Genomic DNA, 23,316 nt, shown 5'->3' with positions numbered 1-23,316 from the left:
TTCAACATCTATTCACAATTGTTATAATATTATCATAAATATCAAAATTGGAAATTTATAAGACAAAGTAAAATAAAAGAAAAGAAAAAGATATTAATTAAATGAAATGTATATAAATAAAGCACATCTCTAGAAGCAATTTAGTTAAAAAAGCATTACATGTCCATATAATTATTTCCCAGTAGTCTAAACCGTTTTACAGTTTCATTGTGAATGGCTATATTTTTACAAAAAAAGATATCTTTGATGACCAACTCCTTGCATTGTAATTTGGATAGTCTCCATCAGGATTGAAAATGCCGCTGTACGAAACTGTAATGCAGGAGAAGCCACCAGTTGTCTTGGACATTGGAACTGCCTACACAAAGTATGTAATTACTTGCTTCATTGTAAAATGTAAGTGACGTCATTTTACTTTTATCGCAGACTTGGCTTTGCAGCAGAAGCTTATCCACGTAAAATTATACCTTCAGAGGTAATATTGTCTAGCAATGGAAAAACTAAAGCTTTGTTGGATTATGATAGTAGCACTGAGTTATATGACCAATTCGTAGACTTTTTGCAAATGATATTCTTCAAGTAAGTAAGCTACATACATATATATTCCACCAATTTTAATATAATCACAACTTTAGGCACTTGCTGGTTATACCAAAGGAACGTAAAATCGTCATTGTCGAAAATGTGCTCGGTCAAACAATACTACGCGAGACACTTGCGGGTGTTCTTTTTCGACACTTTGAAGTATCCTCTATCATGTTTGTGCCTTTACATATGGCTGCATTAGCTACTCTAGCTGTCCCCACCGGTATTGTTGTTGACATGGGCTATACCGAAACAACTGTGATGCCAGTTTACTCACGCGTGCAAATACTGCAGGCATTTCAAGATCAAGCATATGGTGGTCGCGCCATACATGCGGAAATAAAGCGGCAGCTTTTGGAAGCTGGTGTTAATGGGAAACATCTCTCTGAATCCATATTGGAAGATATTAAAGTGCGTACTTGTTTTATCACAAATTTTGAGCGTGCAAAGGCATACCGCAAAGGCCAACCACCGGTTCCACCACCTGATCTGGAATATCTCATTAATGGCGAAGAGATTATTGTAATACCGGGCACATTACGCGAAACCGTTTTTGAAATAATGTTTGAAGAAAATAACGACCGTGATAGTCTGCCACATTTGATTTTACGTGCCATACTCAGCTGTCCAGTGGACGTGCGGCGAGCACTAATTGAAAGTATTTTTGTAGTTGGTGGTAGCGCTATTATTATGGGTCTGCTGTCACGTCTGCGAGCCGAAATGCAGTATTTAGCGGAAAAGGATGAAGAGTACAAGCAGAAATTGTGCGGTGATATAAAATTCAAGTTCCATAAAACCATTGGACGCGAAAATTTCACAGCCTGGTTGGGTGGCTCACTTTGCGGCGGCACTGATCTCATACAAACACATTCGCTTACCAAAGAGGCTTATGTAAAGACTGATCGCGTGCCTGATTGGATCAACTTGTCAGATAAACCAGCAACGGCATAATATTGTGAAAACGGTGAAATAAATCTGATACGGTAACATTATTAATGGATTGGCATTGGTAATCTAGTGTTATTAAAATCATATAATTAAATTTAAGTATTTGCTTTTACCTTAATTTTAATTTTTTTGGCTAGCTTAAGCCTTATCTCCTTTAATTTATTGTTATTTGTATAGACTAGTTTGTACAAATCCCACATTAAATGTATACAAATCACTAATTTAATAAAAAATACTTTCACGCTAACCACGTAAATAGAAATCAATTTCAGTACCTTCTTAATGTGCCTTTTATAAGTACTTTGCTTTCCCAAATTAATTGCCAAAACCATGTCCTTATCTTGATTATTAAGGCGATGGCGCTTGTTGAGGTTGCGAACGACTTTTCATCTTATTTTCACCTTCGGTAAGCGCTTGCATATTTCGCGTTCGCGTCGCCTCGTCGTCATTCTTGTGGTTAGCAAAGTGTACGCGCAACTCCGTTGCCAAACGAAACGCGCTGGGACATAATTCACATTTATAGACATTTTCACCGAGGTGTGTGCGTAAATGCTTGATTAGATCGTTGCTTTGGGCGAAGGCTCGTTCACAATATTTACATTTGTAGGGCTTTTCACCCGTGTGCGTGCGCATATGACGACGCTGGTGATCCATGCACACAAAACTGTAGTGGTAGAAGAATTTACGTTAAAAATATATTTATGCACAAGAGCTTCGCACGTCAACTCACCGCATCTCACAATATTCGCATTTGTGTGGCTTTTCGCCATTATGATACATTTTGTGCTTCTTTAATTGATATCCTTTACCAAATGCATTGCCGCAAATATCACATACATGTGGTTTGATCTGTAGATGCACTGCTTTGTGTGAAGCTAAATCGCTGAGACAGGGGAACTTCTTCGGGCAGTCAGGACACTCGTATCGCTTAACACCAGTGTGTCGTAATAAATGTTGTTTCAAATTGCTGTTCACAAAAAGAATATATAAATGATTTATGTTTAATGGGTATATGTATGTATATGTATATGCATATAAATTTACCTGGAACTACTAAATGCTTTTCCACATTCAGAACACAAGTACGGCTGCTCTCCTGTATGTGTGCGCATGTGATCCTTCAGTGTGCTCGATTGCTGAAAACCTGTAGACGATCATAAATTGCATTGAACGCTATAAAAATACACAGAATGGCAAATTATACTCTTTTTGCAATATTCGCAAGAGTAGGCCTTAGGTGTCACTTCCGAATTTTCTACACCATGCTGCAGTCGTTTGTGTCTTGTCAATGTGCGTTGTGAGCCATATTTCATATCACACAAATCACAATCATAGTTCGGTGCGGGTAAGGTATTTAATTCTTCTGTGTTCTCAATATGCGTTTCTTTATGTTTTTGTAATGTTTCCGCTTTTCTAAAGTGTGCTCCACATATGTCGCATTTTAAACTTAAATTCTGAGAGTCCTTTTCTGATGTTAAATTATTTTGCCCATCGGTTTTTTTATGAAGTCTGAAATGTCTTAGCAAGTAGCGGCGTGTAGCGAAGGACTTCATACATTGTGTACAGGTATGCGAAGACCTATATAGAAGTATTAAAATCATTCAAATACGAATCTGTTTACTTATACATACGGATCTTTGGAAATATTGGCTTTGACTGACGTTTTGTATAAAGCATTTGCTGTCAATTTATCCTCTTCACTATCAACATCCTCATGACTTGAGACTTCATTGCTGGTGGTTGTGGTTTCTGCTTCTGCTATTGGCGTTTCAATTTCGACTTTAATTTGTGTTGCAACAAGTTGCTTATTTAGTTCTGAGGTTTCACAAACAGTATAACCAGAAGTACATATATCATCATCACTTATCTCTCTTTTGAGATAGACACTAATATTATTCGACTCATCTTTATTTATTTTAATTATTTCAGCAATGCTCTTAAGTGGATCATCTACATTTAAAGATGTTATTCCATCATTTGGAGTTTCATTAGTGTCTAGCACCGGTTCCGGTAGTGTAAACACTTTTGTTTCCGAAACAATCTCTGTTATAGGTTTCAAATCAGTATATCGCTTAGCTAGCCACTCTTGAAATTGGTTTTCGGATTGTATGCACATCTGTTGAAAGCGATACACACTCAACAGTTGTTGTAGGCACATACGGCAAATGTGCTGTGGCAGCTCCTCGCTTAAGTTTAGTTGCAGTTGTGGCATAGTTCTTGCTAGCAGATCTGCAATGCGCATTGTACCACATTCAGCTACGGTGGCAAAGATAGATTGCAATTGTTGTTCTGCAGCTTCATTGGAAGCGGAAAAAGAGTTCGCCTCAGGCACTTCGTGCATGCAAGTACGACAAAGACATTCGAAATGTAACTCACTTTCTGTGTCCATTGCTGCACATTACAATAATTTGTGTAATTTGCTAACTCAGGTTTTGGTAAACATCAATCTGAATTTAGCAAAATTATTTACTACAAATAACTCGAGCGAATTGTTAAAAGTAATAAAAATAGATGATAACTTAAACCATTCATAACACAACTAATTTCAGGTAACCCACAGGGTTGTATTTAATAGTGTAGGAAGAAACGTTTTACAAAAAATTATAAAAAATATAGACAAAAAGCTATAAAAAAAAAGTATAAAAACTTAAAAATAAAAACGTACAAAGGCATGAAACAAATATTATACAAAAAGTTAAAAAAGAAATTTGTAAAAAATATTAAAAAAATATATATATAAAAGAAAATTATAAAAAATATAAAATATATAAAATATAAAATATATAAAAAATATATATAAAATAACATTTAACAAAAACATGAAAAATATAACTTAAAAAAGAATAATAATAATACTAAAATATAATGTTTAAATATAATAATAAGAGTTAAATTAGAATAATAACAATTAAATAAACTAAAAATAATAGAAAAAATTCAAAATGAAAACAAAATAATAAAAAAGGAAAGTAATAATAATAAAAAATTGTAATTAAAAAAAATTAAAACAATAATTATAAAATATATTTATTATAAAATACCAAAATAATAATAAAAAATACGAAATAATGATTACAAATAAAATAATGTTAAAAAATCTACATATATAATGAAACTTATATTTAACAAATATAAATTTGAGAAAAAAAAATACTACATTACAAATACATATGTATGTAAGTATGTATGTATGTATGTATATATTTTTCTAAAGCAAACACAAAACATTAAAAATATACATTTATATTTGTAGTATTAGAATTTTCCAATGATTATTCTCTTTATTGGTATTTTACTCCAATTTTACATTGCAACAACAAAAATATTAATTAATAAAAAAAAGTATTGACCTTATGTACTGGGTTCTTCTTGTGATTTATATGCATTTTTTCTGGGCTGTCGAGATCGCTTCTTCCTCCCCGCTTCATCTACAAAATTGTATAATCAGACGTATGTATGCTAATAAATTTTTAATATATACCGACCTTCCGCTTCATCTTCTTGAATGGTACTCAATGTAGTATTAGGCGAGTTTTTAGACTCTTTCGAGCGCCGCTTAGATGCGCGTTCACTACCAACTGAGCTCGCAACACTCACCAAATCATCGTCATTCTCCTCCTAATTAGAAGAAATGAGAAAAAAAGTTTCAATAAGAACAATAACCGATATTCGTATTCTTTTACGTACTTTGTCCTTGACCGAGCTACGCGTCACTCGGCGTTTCGGTGCACCAGAAACATTACTTAAGTGCGATGAAATCGATTCAACATCATCACTATCCGGCACGGTAGAACGCGAGCTGCGCCGCTTACTGACCCGCTTATTTGTGGGGGATGATATTGAATCGCCACTACGAAAACCTTCAACGGTGGTATTTTTAATAAGTGCTGCCGACTTCTCCATTATAGCCAGTTGAGTGCGTGTCAAACGTCGCGCTGACGAGTATAATGCGGCTTCAGTTGCAGTCTTATTGGACTTTGAAGTTTCGTCAGTTTCATGCTCGTGCTCTTCCAACGGTTGTGTTTCATGTAGATTTTCCGTATTAACACTCATTCTTCGCGTTGTGCGCCGCAGGCTTCGAGGTGTACTAACTTCGGCAGTAGACTCTCCTTCTGTCGCTGCAGCGGGAGCAGCAGCTGCTATATTACTGTGTCGTGTACGCCTGCTGCTCGGTGTAGTTGGTTGCTCTGAAACACTGCTTGATACTGAAGAACGACGTTTTCGTTTCGCTTGTGACGCCTGTTCACCGCCGCTCACAATGGAAGAGTCCAATTCGCTCTCGACCGAATTCAATCGTAAACGTGAACGTGTACGCGCCGATGGCGAGTCCATCACTGGTGTATTTTCATTGATGGCATCGAGTAAATTTGAACGACGCCGAGTAACAATTGTGGCCGGCGGTGGTACTGAAGTTCCGCGTCCAGTTCGCACAGGCGTACTACTTTTGGCCATTTCATCAACATCATGTGGCACTGATACTCCGCGAATGCTGCGACGAGTGCGCGGCGTACCAGACTGGGCCGCGCTCTCTTCATTAGGTTGCACTGAGCTAGCGCGGGTGCGACGTCGACTTTCACTTATATTCGGCGTATGTGCCGCCGCTTCTTGCACTTGTTGTTCAGTGGTCTGCGGTGGCATTGAAATACCACGTGTATGACGACGCGGGGTACTAACCTCATCAAGCGGTGTGGTAATCGTTGATTCCACCTGAGCTGGGGGCACAGAAGTGCCACGAAGGCTGTATCGGTTACGCGTAGGTGTGGACGGTGGCTTTTCTGTCTCATTTTCTTCTAACCGTGAGCTTATACGTGAACGTTTAAAAGAAACCGTTTCAATTGATGTTTGTGTTGAATTCAATGACTTTTCTGTGTGCTCGGGGGATTCACGTGTTGTTTTTTGTTTTTCAACATGCGCCATTTGGCCATCTTGTTTTTCATCAAGCTGCTGGGCTTTTGGATCTTGCGCTGCTTCTGTTGATTTTTGTTGACTTCCATCTGCCGATTGCAGAGTTGTGCCTTCATGTTTAGTAGTATCTGTATCCTTTACATTATCCTTAGTAGCATCGGTTATATTATCCTTCTCTACTGTCGAAGACATACTTGATTCAGTAGTCTTGTTTGTAGCGTCCACCTCCACTTCCATTAATTCAGCGTCACTGAGGTCTTCTTCTACTTGCAGTTTAATTTGCTCCTCTTTATCCTCTAATTCTTCTTTGCCTTCTTCATTTACTGCGTCAGGGATTGGAGTCTCAAATACTGAAGCTTCTTGCTTTATTGCCTCAGTCTCTTCAGCATTTTCAGAGGCAGCTGGTACTTCGACTTTAGGTTCGTCGCCGCTTCTCAACTCGTCGACTCGCTTTTCAGCTACCTTAGCTATTTGCTTCACGATTCCGGCAGAAGTGCTGGCTACTTCATCTGCTCTCTCCGTTTCCACCAAGTCGTTAGTTTCAATGCTTTCATTTGTTGTTTCAGCGTTGCAGTAAAAAACATCGCCACCAAGATCTTCATAAACTTCTTTCGAGCTTGCATTATAAGCGCTTACTTTCAACTCTTCAATTAAAATCTCGCCGTCATTCTGTGCAATTATGCTCTTGCTGAAGTATGAAGAAGCCAGCTCTAGGTTGGTAGAAGACAGTGTCTGTTCTTCATCGTTGGACTCCTCAAATATAACAGTTTCATGCAATATTAACTCTTCGTAATCAGCACAGCTCGAAGCGGCATCCTCAACGATAATGCGGCTTTCACTCTCCACTGATTCGCAAATGCTATGCAGAGATGATTCTTCGCTGGTATCATGACCAATTGGGATATTAGTTTCCTTTGAGTGCGTTACAGTTGCCGCTCCATCGTTTGCTTCACTTTCGAAATGCTCAATTTCATCCTTAATTACAACAGATGCAACTACTACGGGCTCTTTTGGTGGTATTGGTTCCTCTGCTATTGATGTGTTGTCCTCTTCTTCCTCGACTTTATTACCGGCGCTGCTGTTACTCTCTTCAATAATTTCTATAGACGAACTTGAATTATCGCTCGCATCTTTAATAAAGATCCGCTCGTGCTCATCATCATTTTCGTCTTCTTCTTCTCCATCGTCTCCATACTCGTCTTCGTCGTCATCGCTTTCAGAATCGGAGTCAAATGCTTGATCGCCATGTATATTCGGCGATGACGGAGCGGATGATAAGATAATAACGTCACTGTCACTATCGTTGGCGGCATGTTTAATTCTGTGCTTTTCCACTGCTTCGCTTTTATTCTCATACAGACCAACCACATCATTCGAATCTTCGCTATCATCAATATTCACGTCTGCTGTACGCTGCTGCGTCGGCAATCCAAGTGCTGTTGTGTATAAGTCACTCTCAGTTGTAGCGGCGACTGAAACAACATTTCCAGCTTGAACGTTCTGGCTTTGCTGCTCTTTATCACCGCTCGTATCGTTTTGTGTTTCCTCTATTGGCTCATCCATGTCCATCACTTCAACTGTTTCCATAACTTTTAAGATCGCTGCCTTATCTTTGTAGCTACCCACTTCTGGTTTTGTAGTGGACAGTGTTTGTTGTGATTTCACATCGCCACTTGTAAATTCGTACGAACTCATGCCTAGTGTAGTATTGGCCTGTAAATGGTGTACGGGTTTTGGTTGCGCGAACTCGTTAGACGTCTCTAATGGCGTGTGCTTTGTGACTTTGTCAGCTTCTGTTGGAAATGCGCTTTCCTCCACACTGAAGCTCCCAACCAATGTGCTGCATTCCGAGAGCTTGCCACGGTGTGCTTGTGGCTTTGGGTCTTCAAAGTTGAATTTTGACTGGGTAGCCGCTATTTTCGATGACGAGCTGTATGGCGCAAAGTCGCTGCTAGCTAAAGACATAATTGATGTGATCTGAAAACGTTTGTCCACCATACAAGTGGAGAGCGCTTTTGAGATACTCGAAGAATTCGCGCTCACGTAACCACTGCTTGATTCCTTTTCAATGCCCGTTTGCTGCGTAGACTTTTGAATTTCAGCTGCGTTTTCCTTCTTCTTCTTTGAATCGATTCTTTTCTCTTCTGCATGCACCTGTTTTTCCGGTGTACGACTTTGACTACGTTCGGCTGAGAGACGTGGAAGTGGTTTACGTGGTTGTGGTCCACTAAAACGAAATAGTTTCGAAGACGCCGTTTCGAAGGTTGAGCTGATTGATGTGCTAAGTTGCGATGAAAGCGGTGAACGCACACTGTCCATTAGCAAAGAAGTATTACGTGAAGACAAGGGTGAGTAGAAATCTTCTTCTTCATCGTCATCCTCGTCTCCTCCGGAATTGTTCTTACATTTAGAAGCATTGGACTCCACAGAGACGGCACGTGCAACTGATTTGAGTTTCGCTGGAGAGTGTGCAACAGATGGTGGTCTCTCATGTCGCACCTCAATGAGCAATTCATCCACTGGATTGTCGTCGACTATTTCGCTATCTTTTTGTGTTGAGCCCTTCGGTTCTTCAGCTTTCCTAACTGGTACTTCTTCACTTCTGGCAGGCTCTTCGTCGTCTACCGCTGTTGTGGTTACTACCCGTCGTTTGTGGACAGCTTCATCGTAATCTTTATGAATTTTAAGAGAGCTTACTTTTTCTTCTTGTGGCATTGAAATGTCTCGCATCTTAACTGGCGTGTCTTCTTCTTCCACTATATCGGTGGCCGGTAATTTGAAACGTAAATTTTTACTTTCGTCCATTGCTGTGTGCAATTCTCTGCGCGCACTCTGCGCACGCATACTTCTCTCCGGCGTATTACTGGTCTTCAGTATGCTGTGCAACTCCGAAGTGGCTGACAAATTACCACGACTTTCGTCACAAGTCACCACATGTCGCCGCGGTGTGCTCAGCGGCTGCATGAGATAATCCGTAGTAGCGACGACAGTCGGTTCACTCACTTTCGCTTGTGCATCGCCAGCGCCCTTCAAATCGAAACCGTGTGCTGTCAGCTGTTGTGCCGCTTTGTTCATCTGCATGAAATGACCCAAATCATCCACGATTTCCTGACCCAGCAAACGCCGACGTTTACGCGGTTGCGCAGTCGTATTTAACATAATATTCGGCAGCTCTTCCGTAGCGTCAGCTTGTTCTAGCTCGCGCTCTACCAGCGTACGCTTTTCGGTCAGCCTGTACGGCTGCGGATATGAAACGCCAGTCTGCGCAGATAGCTCTAACGGTAAATGGCAAGTGTCTACTTGTGGTTTACGCAGGAATGGCGCATTATTCGCACTTAGCAGTGAGTTAAGCGGCGCTTCATTGCGTTCGCGGCGTTCATCATCAATTTCACCCCAATAATAAGTGGCAAAGTGTGCGCTCAAAGCGGAGCTGTGGTAGATGCCACCTAGCAAATTATTGGCATTTTGCTTAATCAATTGGCAGCTTAGCGGCACAGGTGAACGATTGTCCGTTTCCTTTTTCTTGATTTTATTCTTAATGCGAAAGTAGACATCGGTCAAACCTTGTGTCACAGGCGCCATTGTTGTATTAAAGGCGGACAGCACCAAGTTTGGCGTGTCAGTGTTACCTGCAATGCTACTCTCATTGCCATAGTGACTGCGTAACGTCTTTGTACGCGACAGTTCATCCATATAGGAAACAGCTTCAATGTATTTGGACTTTTGCAGCAAATAAACGAAATGCAAGTTTTCGGCGCCGTGTGTTTTGCTGCTACGCAATATGCGCTGCACCAATTGTCCTTCTCGCTCATTGAGCGCCAAATCTCGTATGACGCCATACTTCCCGGTGCAGAGACAACATTTGAAGAAGAGCTCCAACAGTGTATCTTCCTGGTTGGTGCGCGCAAAATGAAAAGCTTCTGAAATTAGCTCATTTGCAAGCAGAGTCTTCAATTTGAGTACGGGCGAAATGAGTGTGGGACGTGCCTCGAGGATTCGCAAGGCAAAATGTGCGGCATTCTGCGTTAGCAATGATTCGATGAGTAGTTCTAGCATCCACTGGCTATACGTTTGATTGTTGTTGAAGGGCGATATGAACTCATCGACGGCGGGCTGAATGCGGTTGGAGAAGGTGAAATAAATTAAAAACCCTATTTTCTTGTTGTTGTTGTATCGGCTATCTAAAACCCTATTTGGGTATAAAAGCTCAAGTTAGTTTCCGTCGAATTCGTTTAACGGGACGCTTAGGAAACGTGCTGTTTAGTAGGTTCGGACCATATTGAGAGGACTGTTAGATGAATGAATTCTATTGGACATGCAAAGAGTTCGTTAGAGACATGCGCGGACTCATTGCATGCCGGCTGTATATTTGGTATGTCGGCCAATGTGAATGGCTTTCAGTGCGTGTCTGAAGCTAATTTCGTCCATAGTCTGATCAGCATATTGTCCTATGTTATCGACGCTATCAAGAAATTACATATTGATGGTCCCAGAAGGCGGGTCGATTCCAAACAAATGGCTACAAGGAAGATTTTTACGAAAATATCCTGTTGCTGTTATAACGGGTACCTAGTCCCCGTTTGGGTGGTAAGGATAGAATGGATTGTCGTCGACGTCATCTAACGGAAGGCTCTAAAAACGTGTCGTTTCGATGGGATCGGACCAAAGGGAGAGGGGTGTTAGATGAGTGGGGTTAGTAGGGCATGCAAAGAGTGTCGAGATGTAGAAGTTAAAAAGTAGCGGGTAGAGGACACCACCCTGCAGAACACCCTGTTTAATTCTTCTCAATTATAAATTTTTGCCTTGAAATTGTACGGATACTTGACGACCGCACAGGTAGTTCATGGTCCGCCTCTTCAGTCCTGGAGGGAGCGTAGTTTTTTCGATGTCCTCAAGTAACGTTGTGTGATTGACTGTGTCAAAGGCTTTTAATAATGCCAAGGCTATGATGATCGTCCTCTCGCAGGGTGGTTTCTGGTTAAGGCCACAAATTATCTGGGCGTTTATGACGCTAAGTGTTGTGGTAGTGCTGTGCATTTTTCGGAAGCCATGCTGGTGGTTTGCTTACACATCGGGAATTTGAAGAGTGGTCAGCGACAGGTTGAGGACCTTGGTAAGGTAGTTCACTCCTGTCGAGCCTAGGTGCTTTAACATCAGCATGTTAATTCCATCAGGGCACTTTGGACCTTCTCATCAGTGAGTCTTTTGCACAGCCGTCGGGTAACACATTATTTGGCTTTGTCTACCAAAGGGTGCAGTGTGAATTGCTGGCTAAAATAGCTCGCGCACTTCTTCGGGTCCGAAGGGGCATGGCCATTGAATTGAATTTCAACTCGGTTATCATGTCTCTTCGGATTAGACAAAGCATTGACTGTAGTCCAAAGCTTGCTCACACCGGTGGAGAGGTTACAGGACTTCAAGTGCTCTAACCATTTTGTCCGTTTATGCTGGTTTACCATTTGCTGAATGGCGTAAGGCGTAAGGTTTCGCGCACATTAGCTAAAACGGCTGTTTCGGCTGGGAAATTTGGCCGGAATTGACGTTAGCCAACGATTACGTCCGTAGGAATGGGTAAAGCGGTGAAGGTGTTCTCGGTAAATTCTGTAAACGAAGGTGCGGTTGTCCATAGAAATAAAGTCGGGAGGTTTCTCGATCGAGATAATTATAGGCAGATGTTCTGATGCGAGAGTTAGCATAGGTCGCTAGGTTATGCTATTTATCAGACCACCTACGAAAGTAACTTAGCAGACACTGCTTTAAGAGGAGTGCATTGTGTTTTGTAACCGAAAGGGAGCCATATCGGTGGTCTTATTAAATTTGTTGAGCTCTTAGGTTATAACATTTATTTTAATTAAGTCTAAACGCCACAAAAAATATATTGGTCGACCGATTCGAGACCACTGCTGCCATTACACTTACCTGAAATAATCCATGGTCCAGATTCCAAAGCGATTGCACCGTCTTAATCAATGTGGCAGTTAGCTTGAAAACGCTTGGGAATTTTACAAAGCTCTCGACTATTTCTTTATGCGCCTCCTCGTCAATGGTCATGTGTAAATCCAAAAAGAAGTACAACAAAATCGCACATTTACTTTCAAATTCTAGTTCAGGCACAAGCATAACACGTAGCATTGCCTCTATGGATGGTGGTGGATACAGGCCAGTGCCACCATTCTCCAGCCAACACTCGCGCAAACCATCGCTCTTGCATTCGTGTGATATAAGTGCATCAATGAAAAGCAGACGACAACTTCCAGTCTTCTTTGAGATGAAATTTTCATTACTACGTGCGAAGAATTCACGTCTACGCGCATAGAGATTCTGCAAATCATCGTAGGGATATTGTATAGCGTTTGTGTTAGACTGGTTAGCCTTGTACACAACTTTGTTCTTGCCATACGGTTTGTATAAGCTAAAATTATTACGATTTTCCTGCATTTCTGGTAGTAAACCAATGTTCAGCAACCAGAGCAACACATCTTGATACTCGGAAGCCATTTTTAATGATTTGTGTTGCGTTTCGAGCTTGAGGTAAACTGGTGTAAATATATTAATTGCATTATATTTTGTTTTTAATGTTTTTTTTTAATTCTCACCGTTATTGGGTATATAGCGTTTGCCTGTGGTTAGTACCTCATTGAGCAAATCGCCTAGCCGTTTCAGCTGGCGAGTCAAGAAGCCCAACTCTTTCTGCTCACGTTGATCCAATGGAAAACCGGCAAAATCGAATAGACCCTTTGAAAGGTCATTGCAACGTGCCTTAATGTCGGTTGCACGTTTCCAAATCCAATCGGTGAGTGTAGACAACGAAATGCCTGTGGTGGCGGTGAAGTTGCAACCCATGAAACTGCCATCTGCCCAACATTTAGCACAATCGCGAAGAAGACTGAAACAGTTGTGTTCTAAAGCGACCGATAGAATCGTTTCATAGATAGCAAGCTACGAATACAAAATAGATACTTTTAAATTAATATATGTACATATGTTATGTTGGGGTTTTAAATTATAATTTTACAATTTATTTATTATTTTTTATATCCTGAATAGAGTGCCAACACTCAGAAGGAAACGTCGAAGGCCCTTTAAAAAAATATATAGATGATCAGCATGACGAGCTGAGTAGATTTATGGATGTCAGTCTCTCTATATATACTCGTGCTAGTCTCTGATTTTTGAAGATACCGATGTAAAACACCACATTTTCTTACCAAGAAGCTCCTCATTTGTCGGAACCGTCGATATGGGATCACTATAACATATAGCTGCCATACGAACTGACCGATGTATGCCCTTGTATGGAAAACTTTTTTATTTGACAGGATTTCTTCACGAAATTTGGAATACTTTATTGAGTAAGATAAAAAATATAGTGTCCGAAAAATCGGACCAGTATAACCTCTAGCTGCCGTACAAACTAACCGATCAAATTCCAAATTACTTCAGAGGCGTGTTCTTCGGCTACAACAATAGTCAATTAAACTATTAAATAATTGGTAGCAAAAAGATGAATATATAGCTTTTTCTCGCCAATAAATTCATGATATAGAATCTATCGATATTCTTATATCAAGATACCCAGGGTGACTGTTATTGTTATATACGTTTGTGTGCTATTGAATGTTATTTAGTTTTAGTGTTTACATACCCGCGAGAAAGTGGAATCCACATTAAGTTCGGAAAATTGCGGTAATAAACGTGTACGCAGAATCTCTCTAAAATACATATCTGGCTCAAGAAAAATACTCGAATTACTGGCACGCAACATATTGATGATTTTATTTTGTGCACCAATCCAGGTATAGCCAAGTGAGCTGTCCGGCAGTAAGAGTAGACAATCTGGAAGTATTAAGAAAAAAATATAATACAATTCGATATAGAAAAAGCCTTAGGTATATACAATGTACATAGTCAGCGAAAGAGAGAGGGGAGACCGGAAACAGTTCCTGTCAGGCCCGTATTTCCTCTTACAATTCAGTACAAACATTCCCCGACTTCGGTTTTTTCCGGCTAGTAATCATACTCACCGAAACTAAGCGAATTGGGATAGAAGTGCTCTTCAAAGCGCTGCAACGAACTGAAATGCGCCACAGTGCTAGGATTAAGAAAAGCGCTAAGCGCACATTGCCGCCCACTCAACACGTATCCCGCTAAATAACTGGGACATTTCTGATTCGTAATACTAAATGGCATTTCCTCTTTATACCATTGATTCAAATCAAATATAAGTAACTTATTTTTCTCCTCTTGGGTAGAAAACCAGGTGAGCGCACATAAGCAATAACCATCTTCCTCTGTTTGTGTCGTATTTAGATTTACACCATTATTATGCAGATTGGCGTTTGGAATTTTATTAATTGACTGGCAACCAAAGGCAATACTTTTGTTGGTCTCCAACGGTAGTTGTAAACGTATTGTACCTGTGAGGAATGTCTAAAAAAAAGTGTTTAGATGTGTTTACATTATTATATTACACTTCAGATACCTCGAAATAGTAGAATCCATCCTTTTCCGCCAAACGTTTCTCATAAATAAGTGTATGCAAAACAGCGTTCAAACTGTCGCCGTCCTCGTGCATTGCCCACACATAAAGGCAATGCCGTGGATCATCCAAAGGTTCTAGATAGGATAACTTTACTATTGGGGCGATTGCTTGTTGTGGTTGTGGCGTGGCTATGTGTATTATCTGCATTTCAGCCAAATCGTAAAAGGCCAAACGTCCATCTTCTAGGCCGATGGCCAGACCCAGGGACAAGTCGATGGGCAGTAAGCATTGAACAGTACAAGGAGTGTCGATGACTTTAAAGAAAGAGGGGGCAGAAACGGTACTACTTCAACAAAGAGTTACGAATAAGTAAAAAGTAAGGTAATATTTATTCTACATATCCTAATGTTTTAAGTTTATAATTCTTAAAGTTTATTAAAAATATACATATATGTATGTACATATGTATATATGTATGTACATATATTTGCTACATTCATTTATATCATGTTTTTTTTTAATTTATTTTCCTATGTTTATTGTTATTTTTTTTCAATATGTGCAAAAATTTTACATAACATAATAAATATATTACTTTAGGAGCATTTAAAAAAATATTTTTCATTAATATTTTTGCCTAACGTCAACTCATCAAAACATAACTGGGATTTTCAGCAAATGCAACCCTGAGGATAATTTTCATATTTTAATAGTGTGGCCTTTGCGCGTTTATACAGCTACTACCTTGCAACGATACTACTACTACTTTATAAGAACACATTGTAAAATTTGTATAATAAATATTAAAAATCGCAATAAAAGTTATTAAATTATTTTAAATAAAAAAAATATATTGCATTGGCTTATTTTCAAAGAAGATATTAAATTTATTTATTACAACAAAGAATTTTGAAAATAAAATTTCTACTACTTTTTAAATTTACTACTTTTTTCCAATACATTTTGCAATATGTACTATACTTTTTACAATGTAGCGCATTAAAGCACTGTCAGCGGCAAATTAATGAAAAAAATTGAGACTAGTGACAAAATTTGTGATTGTGCGTGCAGAGTGTAATGTAGTTGTTTTAAGTTAAAAAAAATTAACACTTCAAGGTGTAAAATATAAAAAATTTAGCGCTACAAGCGAAGCGTTCAACAATTTTAAGCTGTGTTGTTATAAAAAGTACGCATAGCGTACACAAATATCCAAGCGTTGCCGCAGCGGTGCAGGAAAATTATATACGTATATTCAACAGTGGCGCCACTTCTAAGAGGGCCTCATCAATTTCAACTATTATTTTGTTAGGGGATGCCTGGCTACTAGTGGCGGCAGTGCGACAATAACCGACCATGCCAGCAGCTACAAAGTTGTAAAGGTGTGTTTCTATGAGTTTTTATATGCGTTGTTGCTGCTGCGATTCTGCGTGTGTGTTTAAAATTTATATTTTTCTCTGTGCGAAGCCAAACTGCTGGGCACAATATTAAAAATTTAAAAAAGTTAATATTTTTCATTATGTTAGACGCAGCATAAAAATACATCGACAATGATAAATAAAATATTTAAAAAAGTATTACAATTAAGGAAATTTTGATATTAAAAGCAATTTAAATATTTCTATTTTCATCATTTATTTTTTTAAGTATTTTTTTTTTTAAATTTGCTGATATATTTTATGTGAAGGATTTTATATTTTTTTTTTTAACTAAATGAAAACAAAAATATACTATATTTGGTTATGTTTATTTATATTGTAGAAAATACTAGTATGTAGTTGTAAACTCGATTATAACCGCGTAAGCGTTGTCTAGGCCAATATAGAAAAAAAAGAAGAATTAAGTATTCGCTCTACATGCGCACAGTACATTAAGTCACACAAACATTTGCAAATGACCCAGCAGTTTGGCTTCGAAAACAAACAATTAAAATGGCAGACAATTTCTCACTACAATATAGACTTATTTCCTTCATTACATTTAAAAACAGTTTCAAAGCTATAGCTAATAATGAAAATATAAAAACTATTTTTTTTTACTAATTACGTTTTCAAGTGTTCACGTAAAAACTTTGGCATTTTTTTGGAGAAAAAGTTAAACAAGCATACGCACATATAAAACACACAAGCCAATTGTACCGATTACCTGCTGAATTGTATTAGGAGTAGTATGGGGCCTGTCACAGAATCAGAAAAACAACAACATGACTATACGCACAAAGTCAATGAAATGCAAAAATTTTTGCCCTACTTGGAACAACGTATTACAAATACAACATTACCAGAAGAAAACACCGAAGAATTGCAGAAATTGAAAATACTACAGCGAGTGTTATGTGGACAAGAAGCTGTAGATGACAGGTATAAACAAATGCAACCTGGAAACACGCTATTTTGATTACTATTACATCTTTTAATAAATATTACAGTTTGACACTTGAAGAACTAGACAAATATGCAGTGTTACTACACAACGATAAAACAAAAGTATTGGCGCCGACGCCGGCGCTGACGGCAAGAGCAGCGTTTGATAGGAATAGTCATGGTGATAAGGTGTGTAAATCAAAAATACTGCAATTTATTTAATATGTAGAAGTATTTTAAATTTTTTACACTAGCAACTATTTAATTTTAAGAAAATATACTATCGATATATAATTTAGTTTAGATATTTATAGTACCTATTCAAGAATTTTAATTTTGTATGACACATTACAGCTCATTACTTTGAGTCAGGCAGAGAAGTGTGGACATGAGAATGAGAACAATGCGGCCAGTAAGGAAAACGAGGAGACGTCAAAGCGTACTAGCTCCGAAACAGCTCCAAAGGAAGATGGAAATGAAGTACCAGTGAATGAAGAAAATTTAATTCAAACTCAAGATAAATGTAAAAAAAATAATGAAGCAACCGGCAAGGAAAATAAATGCTCGGAAGCCTTTGATACAGTTAACAAAAATATTGAAAATACTGATGAAACGTTGCAAAACCAAAATAAAAGTAAATCCAAATTTTTTAAAGAAGACACTGCAGCACCCGAGAAGCCAATAAAGGCAAATGCGCTAGAAAGTGCTGAATTGACAAATGATTGCGCGAAATTCGATGAAACTGGCGAAAATACATTAATTAATAAGAAGGAATATGATGTTTTGAAGCCTAAAGCTATCAGTAACTTAGAAACCTCCGATGCATTTAATAAAATTAAGGAAATCGTTAAAGAAAGTGAAGAAAGGGAAATTCCAATTGAACACAAGAAACTTATAACGGAAGACGTTGAAGAATTGGAATATGAAGGTATTGAATTAATAAAAATTCCTGAAGAAACTGTAGAAGATGAAATGATTTTACCTGACTCAGCTGATGAAGGAGAATATGTGGGACATAGTAGTGATGATGAGGAAGATAAGGAAAGTAAGCATGCCGAAGAGGCGGGTATTGAGGGAGAAGAGGAGCTTATCAACTGTGGAGGTAAAAATAGTGCCGACAAAATTCCAGGCGAAAACAAGAAGAATTCAATGCAAGTTGGCAAAAATAAAGATAACATTACCGAAGGTTTAAAGGAGCCACTTGTAAATGATAACGAAGATAGTACATTTGAAGAAGCGCGTACGGTACAACCACAGGTCGAGGAAAGCAGCGATACGCCTACATGTAGCACAGAGGAAAATACTTCTTCACATGTAGAGTTCGCAATAGAAATTCACACCCAGATAGATAATGCGCCAGAGTTGGAAGAAACAATCCATATTGACGATCCACTTGGACAAGTGGACAGCACACTAGAAGCGGTCAATCTGCAAATAAGTCCGGGAACCGAGGAAGCGTCTACTGTAAATAGTGTGGAAGTTACTCAAGCTGTTTTGCCCGGCGTTAAAAATGCATTCACAAGCCCTGACGATAATGATGATGACGATGTAGAAATCATCGAATCGCGCAATTCACCTATTTGTTTGGATACAGACGATGAAGACGAGACGCAAGTCGGTAAGCTGCTTGTCCACCCCACACCGGATACAACTATAACTCAAACGTTTAATGGCAAGAAAAATGCTAACAAAGAAAAACACATTCAAGGAAACAAAACAAGTTCACAATTACCTCCCACAATTAAAACAACTAAATCTATTACAGAGACCATAAATCTACTCGACAGTTCCGATGATGATGAGGTAAACAGCAGCAACGCTAATCGACGTAGCACTCGTCGTATCATCATGCCAACAGTTACCAAATCGGTAAAAATACCGGCGGTTACTGCAGGCAAAAAGCGCACACTATTGCCAATGTCGCAAGCTCCGAAATCACTAAAACTTAATCAAGTTTGTGCGCGTGGTTCGACAACTACAGCTGGTCGCATATTGCCCTCCAATTCAACCGCGCCAGCTGGAGGTGTTCAAAACACACCTAGGAGTGTTCTACTTTTACCGCCTACCTTCAAGCCTACACCTCAGTCAAACTTTTTAAATGCAGTAAATTTACTGCCGGCCGCTGCTACCACAGGCGATAATCCGCCCGCTTTCGCCGCAACACTTTCAAACAAAAATATCATAATACCGAATGCTTTTTATGCCAACCGACGGACTACCAACACTAAGGAGGAAGAGGATGACGCATCTATACAGTGCACCTCGTCGACATCGACAGGTTCTAAAACATCGCCAATACTGATTACACAACAACTAGGGCGCAGAGTATATCGCGAATGGTTGGAAGAATTCATCGAGAATTTTGCCGACCCGCAACAGATCGTTTCACACTCGTGCCTGGTACTACTGCAAACTGCACTCAAGTACAAAGTATTCGTCCGCATCAAAGACCTGCGCATTGCCCTTAATAACAAAGCCTACACATCCAATGGTACTGCGGACGCGCAGCTTAGGCGTGAAATGTACAATGCATTTTACTTGAATGACTGTCGATTATCGGGAGAAGGTATGCGTTTTTGTACAGCCGCCTGTACACAAATTGGCAACAATGTCACATTAATGACAGATGCGCGTACCGGTCGTATAACGCTCCGCACGAGCAGCTATGAAGAGCTGGTAGCCAAATATGGCGGTACCAATGACGTGATCGATGATAAGAAGAAACGAAATAAGTATGATGAGGAATACACACCAGCCAAATACTACGAAAAAAAAGTGGAAGAAAGTAATACTGGTCAGGGAGAACGAAGAAAATCGCTGCGACAACACCGTACACGTTGTTACGATGAAACCTTTTTATATGAGCCAGAGGAAGCGGATGATGACGAAACGCCTACCGCTGAGAAGAAGGCTGCCACTGACAAACGGAGACAAGATGAGCAGATGATGGCTTTGGTGCAGCGTAAGGCGGAAGAGAAACGTCTGGAAGCGAAACGACAACGTGAGCAACAAGTCAAATCCTTTGAAAGTGCCTACTTAGAAATGTTTGCTAAATCATTGTGTGGGAAAAATGGGAAAACTGCAGCTGCAATGACTAGTGGTAAATTTTAATGTGAACTATATAAAAAAATGTAATAAATAAAAATAATTTCTTTTTCAGGTGTTTCGTCGCAAAGTCGCAGTAAAAATATTTTCACTGATTTCACAAGTACCTCCACCAATAGTCAAATTGTCATCGATGACGATGATGAACAGGGCCTTGAAGATGGCGAACCACGTTCACATCGTATTTACAAAGTAGTACCAACCCGTTTGTTAGCCGCACCGAAGCGCACGGAAAGGGCCACTATCGTCATTGAGGATGAAGATGCGCCCCGACCAAAACGTGGTCGGCCGCGCAAGCAGGATCTCACCAACGTGAAAATGCAACCAAAGCAAAGCGACCCAGAGCTAATTACATGCGATAGTACATCTGGTGATTCGACTAACATTGATGATGAACTACTAATTGAGCCGGATGAAAAAGTGCCTAAGAATGTTGACGCTAATTGGCATGCAGGCAGCGATTGGTGCAAGATTTGTAATAAACGTTTTCCACGCACAGTATCGCACTACGTCAATGAACATCCAGATAGTGAGGTGTTCGTTTCGCGTCTACCAAAAGCAGTTTTGGCACGCGTGCGCAAACAAGGCGGCCAAATTTTGGAGATGCGTCCCTACATGAATGGCCAAGAACAATATGCAGCGGAATGTGTGTTTTGCAATAAGACATGCTGCTTCAAGATACCATATTGGTATCAACATTATTCGATGCATACTGGCGAATACGCTTTTCGTTGCAGTGGTTGCAATACACGCAAAACAACCCGTTCAGCAATGATGGGACACATAAATCAACCTTGTAGAAAACGTGGAAAACTACTCGAAGACTATATATATAATGCACGCGCCAGACAAATTGAAATGCGCGTCTGTAAGATTTGTAATTATATGCAGTTAAATCGTCGCAATGTGATGAAACATTTACGCACTCAGCATGGACTAACGCCGTTACCGGCAAAACATATCGACAGTATAATCTTACTGCGCTTGCCTCACATGGAAATGGACAAAGTTCACGTGGAGAACGAGTTGATGGATCTAAGCAGCGGCGCCGATGAAAACAGTAGTCAGATGGCAATGACTTTTAATTACGATAATTTCAACGATGTGGACCAGACCGGATTCTGGAACGATGGCGATCCGGATCCGGATGACTTATCCTATATGATTTGCGGTATGTTAGACGTGGAGCTTAAGCATAGTGACGAATAAACGCTAAATGTTAAAAGCATTATTTCATCATATCAACATCTCATCGCGTTCTGGTTTATATTCATATATGGTCATATGCCATTGAAGTTTTAATTTCAATAGAATTTTTTGTTTGCTACAAATTTTCTTTTTTTAATTAGTTTTCTTTATCTGCTATTGATAGTTTGTAGATTAAAAGATCTACACACAGTTTTACATATAGAATTTAAGGTACTTTGACTTCCAGAAGTAGCATTATATTATTTTTTTTTTCTCCTATGGTTAAATAACACTAATTAAACAAGTAAAATTTACTGTTTAAATGATTTAAGTTTAAAAATAAATGAAATTTGTGTGGCTTATTTTAAGCTTAATAAATATTAAGAAATATTTTTTAATAAAAGAGGTTTAAATATAATTTGGATAAATGTTCTATGCAGTAATTTTTAAGACTTACCCTCTACTTGTAATGCAAAGTGTACACCATCATTACGCGCACGTTGAAAAGATCGATGTATCTCGGCAAGCGGCAAATTATAATCCGATATCTGACATTCCGTTAATTCATCAGTTAATTGTCTATTTGGCCCTTTCATACGCTCATCACATGCGTTCAATATTTTGTTGATATTCAAATCCAATAATAAAATAACTCCTTCCTCACTGCCAACGGCAAGGCAACCATCGAAATTTTGCAATAGCGACCGTCGACAACAATTTTCACTTATGAAAGCTGCGGCGGTTATATGTAGTGGCAGTTCTATGCAGCTCAGCACTCGACTATGCTCTATGGAATATATTGCTATAAAGCTACAACCCCGTCCGGATGTACGAAGACATTCCAAGCATACAACCAAAAGAACATTTTCCTTATTTTGCGGAAATAATTCCTCTACACATCGAATATAACAGCTGCCATAGCCTCGTGTTTCCACAAACCCATAGGTAGCAATTGTTTGTCCAGTACGTAGTGCTCTAATTTCTAATTCATTGCCATTAGATAGCCAACACCATGTACCGCCTTTTATAATCCCTCCTTGTTGTGGCGCTGTATGGTATACAGAATCAATCGTTAACAGCTGCATTATGAAAATGTAACAAATCTAAGCCAATATTTACCTGAACAATCTTCTTCAGACACTACGTCGCTATCGTTCTGTTCCAACTGTTTTTGCTCTTGGTGCTGTGCAGTGCCCGGATGTGGCACTCGCGACGAGAATTTGACAGTGCGTCCACCATCTACTGCTATTTCGTACCACTCCATTTGTAACAACTTCACAATTTATTTATCTCAATTTAAATTATACGAATCTATGCAAACCTTATTACTTTTAAAAGATTTTTGTTAAAAAAAACTTATCTTCAGCCGCGCTGACTTCATATGGAATTTATGTTTTTTACTCCTATTTCGTATTCCGTGCCGGCTGTGTATGTTCAATGATCGCAAACATTTCAAATGACATTTCAGATTGGCGCTACAAAATACAGGGCTGCTTACCAGAGAAAATTTTTTGTATTGAAAAATGTAAACATATTTAAAATTCTATGAGGGTAACAAATAATGCATAAAATTTATGAAATACTGCATATATTTAAATATTGCTAACATATTTTCAAAGTGACGTCGCGTAAATTATTTATACATATATTTTTATAAAATTATTTTGACATTCTGCAGCTGTCAAGATACGACTACGAGTTGCGTATGTGTCAAAAGGGAGTAGTCCTTTATCGACATTTCAA

General features: G+C 39.0%; 4 protein-coding genes across 4 annotated transcripts; 2 read left to right on the top strand and 2 right to left on the bottom strand.

Moving 5' to 3' along the window:
* Positions 1-129: 129 nt before the first annotated feature.
* LOC120774842 (actin-related protein 10) lies at positions 130-1,660 on the top strand. Its single transcript, XM_040104658.1, has 3 exons — positions 130-367; positions 427-579; positions 636-1,660. The coding sequence occupies exons 1-3, from the start codon at positions 297-299 to the stop codon at positions 1,534-1,536; spliced, it is 1,125 nt and encodes a 374-aa protein (XP_039960592.1). The 5' UTR covers positions 130-296; the 3' UTR covers positions 1,537-1,660.
* Positions 1,661-1,662: 2 nt separating this feature from the next.
* On the bottom strand, positions 1,663-4,030 carry LOC120774840 (zinc finger protein 43-like). Its single transcript, XM_040104657.1, has 5 exons — positions 3,165-4,030; positions 2,738-3,111; positions 2,578-2,677; positions 2,264-2,500; positions 1,663-2,197 (listed from the first exon to the last, which is right to left on the bottom strand). Exons 1-5 carry the CDS (start codon positions 3,920-3,922, stop codon positions 1,882-1,884), a joined length of 1,785 nt encoding a protein of 594 aa, XP_039960591.1. The 5' UTR covers positions 3,923-4,030; the 3' UTR covers positions 1,663-1,881.
* Positions 4,031-4,773: 743 nt separating this feature from the next.
* Positions 4,774-22,969, bottom strand: LOC120775449 (protein ELYS homolog). Its single transcript, XM_040105634.1, has 10 exons — positions 22,693-22,969; positions 22,031-22,621; positions 14,921-15,234; positions 14,463-14,868; positions 14,084-14,274; positions 13,035-13,377; positions 12,358-12,974; positions 5,221-10,551; positions 5,019-5,151; positions 4,774-4,961 (listed from the first exon to the last, which is right to left on the bottom strand). The coding sequence occupies exons 1-10, from the start codon at positions 22,835-22,837 to the stop codon at positions 4,885-4,887; spliced, it is 8,148 nt and encodes a 2,715-aa protein (XP_039961568.1). The 5' UTR covers positions 22,838-22,969; the 3' UTR covers positions 4,774-4,884.
* On the top strand, positions 15,983-21,869 carry LOC120775450. Its single transcript, XM_040105636.1, has 5 exons — positions 15,983-16,299; positions 16,973-17,277; positions 17,346-17,469; positions 17,635-20,380; positions 20,441-21,869. Exons 2-5 carry the CDS (start codon positions 17,087-17,089, stop codon positions 21,592-21,594), a joined length of 4,215 nt encoding a protein of 1,404 aa, XP_039961570.1. The 5' UTR covers positions 15,983-16,299; positions 16,973-17,086; the 3' UTR covers positions 21,595-21,869.
* Positions 22,970-23,316: the final 347 nt, after the last annotated feature.

Source organism: Bactrocera tryoni, chromosome 4, assembly GCF_016617805.1.
Source record: "Bactrocera tryoni isolate S06 chromosome 4, CSIRO_BtryS06_freeze2, whole genome shotgun sequence".
In the NCBI taxonomy this organism is placed as follows: domain Eukaryota; kingdom Metazoa; phylum Arthropoda; class Insecta; order Diptera; family Tephritidae; genus Bactrocera; species Bactrocera tryoni.
Note: the sequence above shows the minus strand (reverse complement) of the source record. Positions and strands in the feature narration are given on the sequence as shown.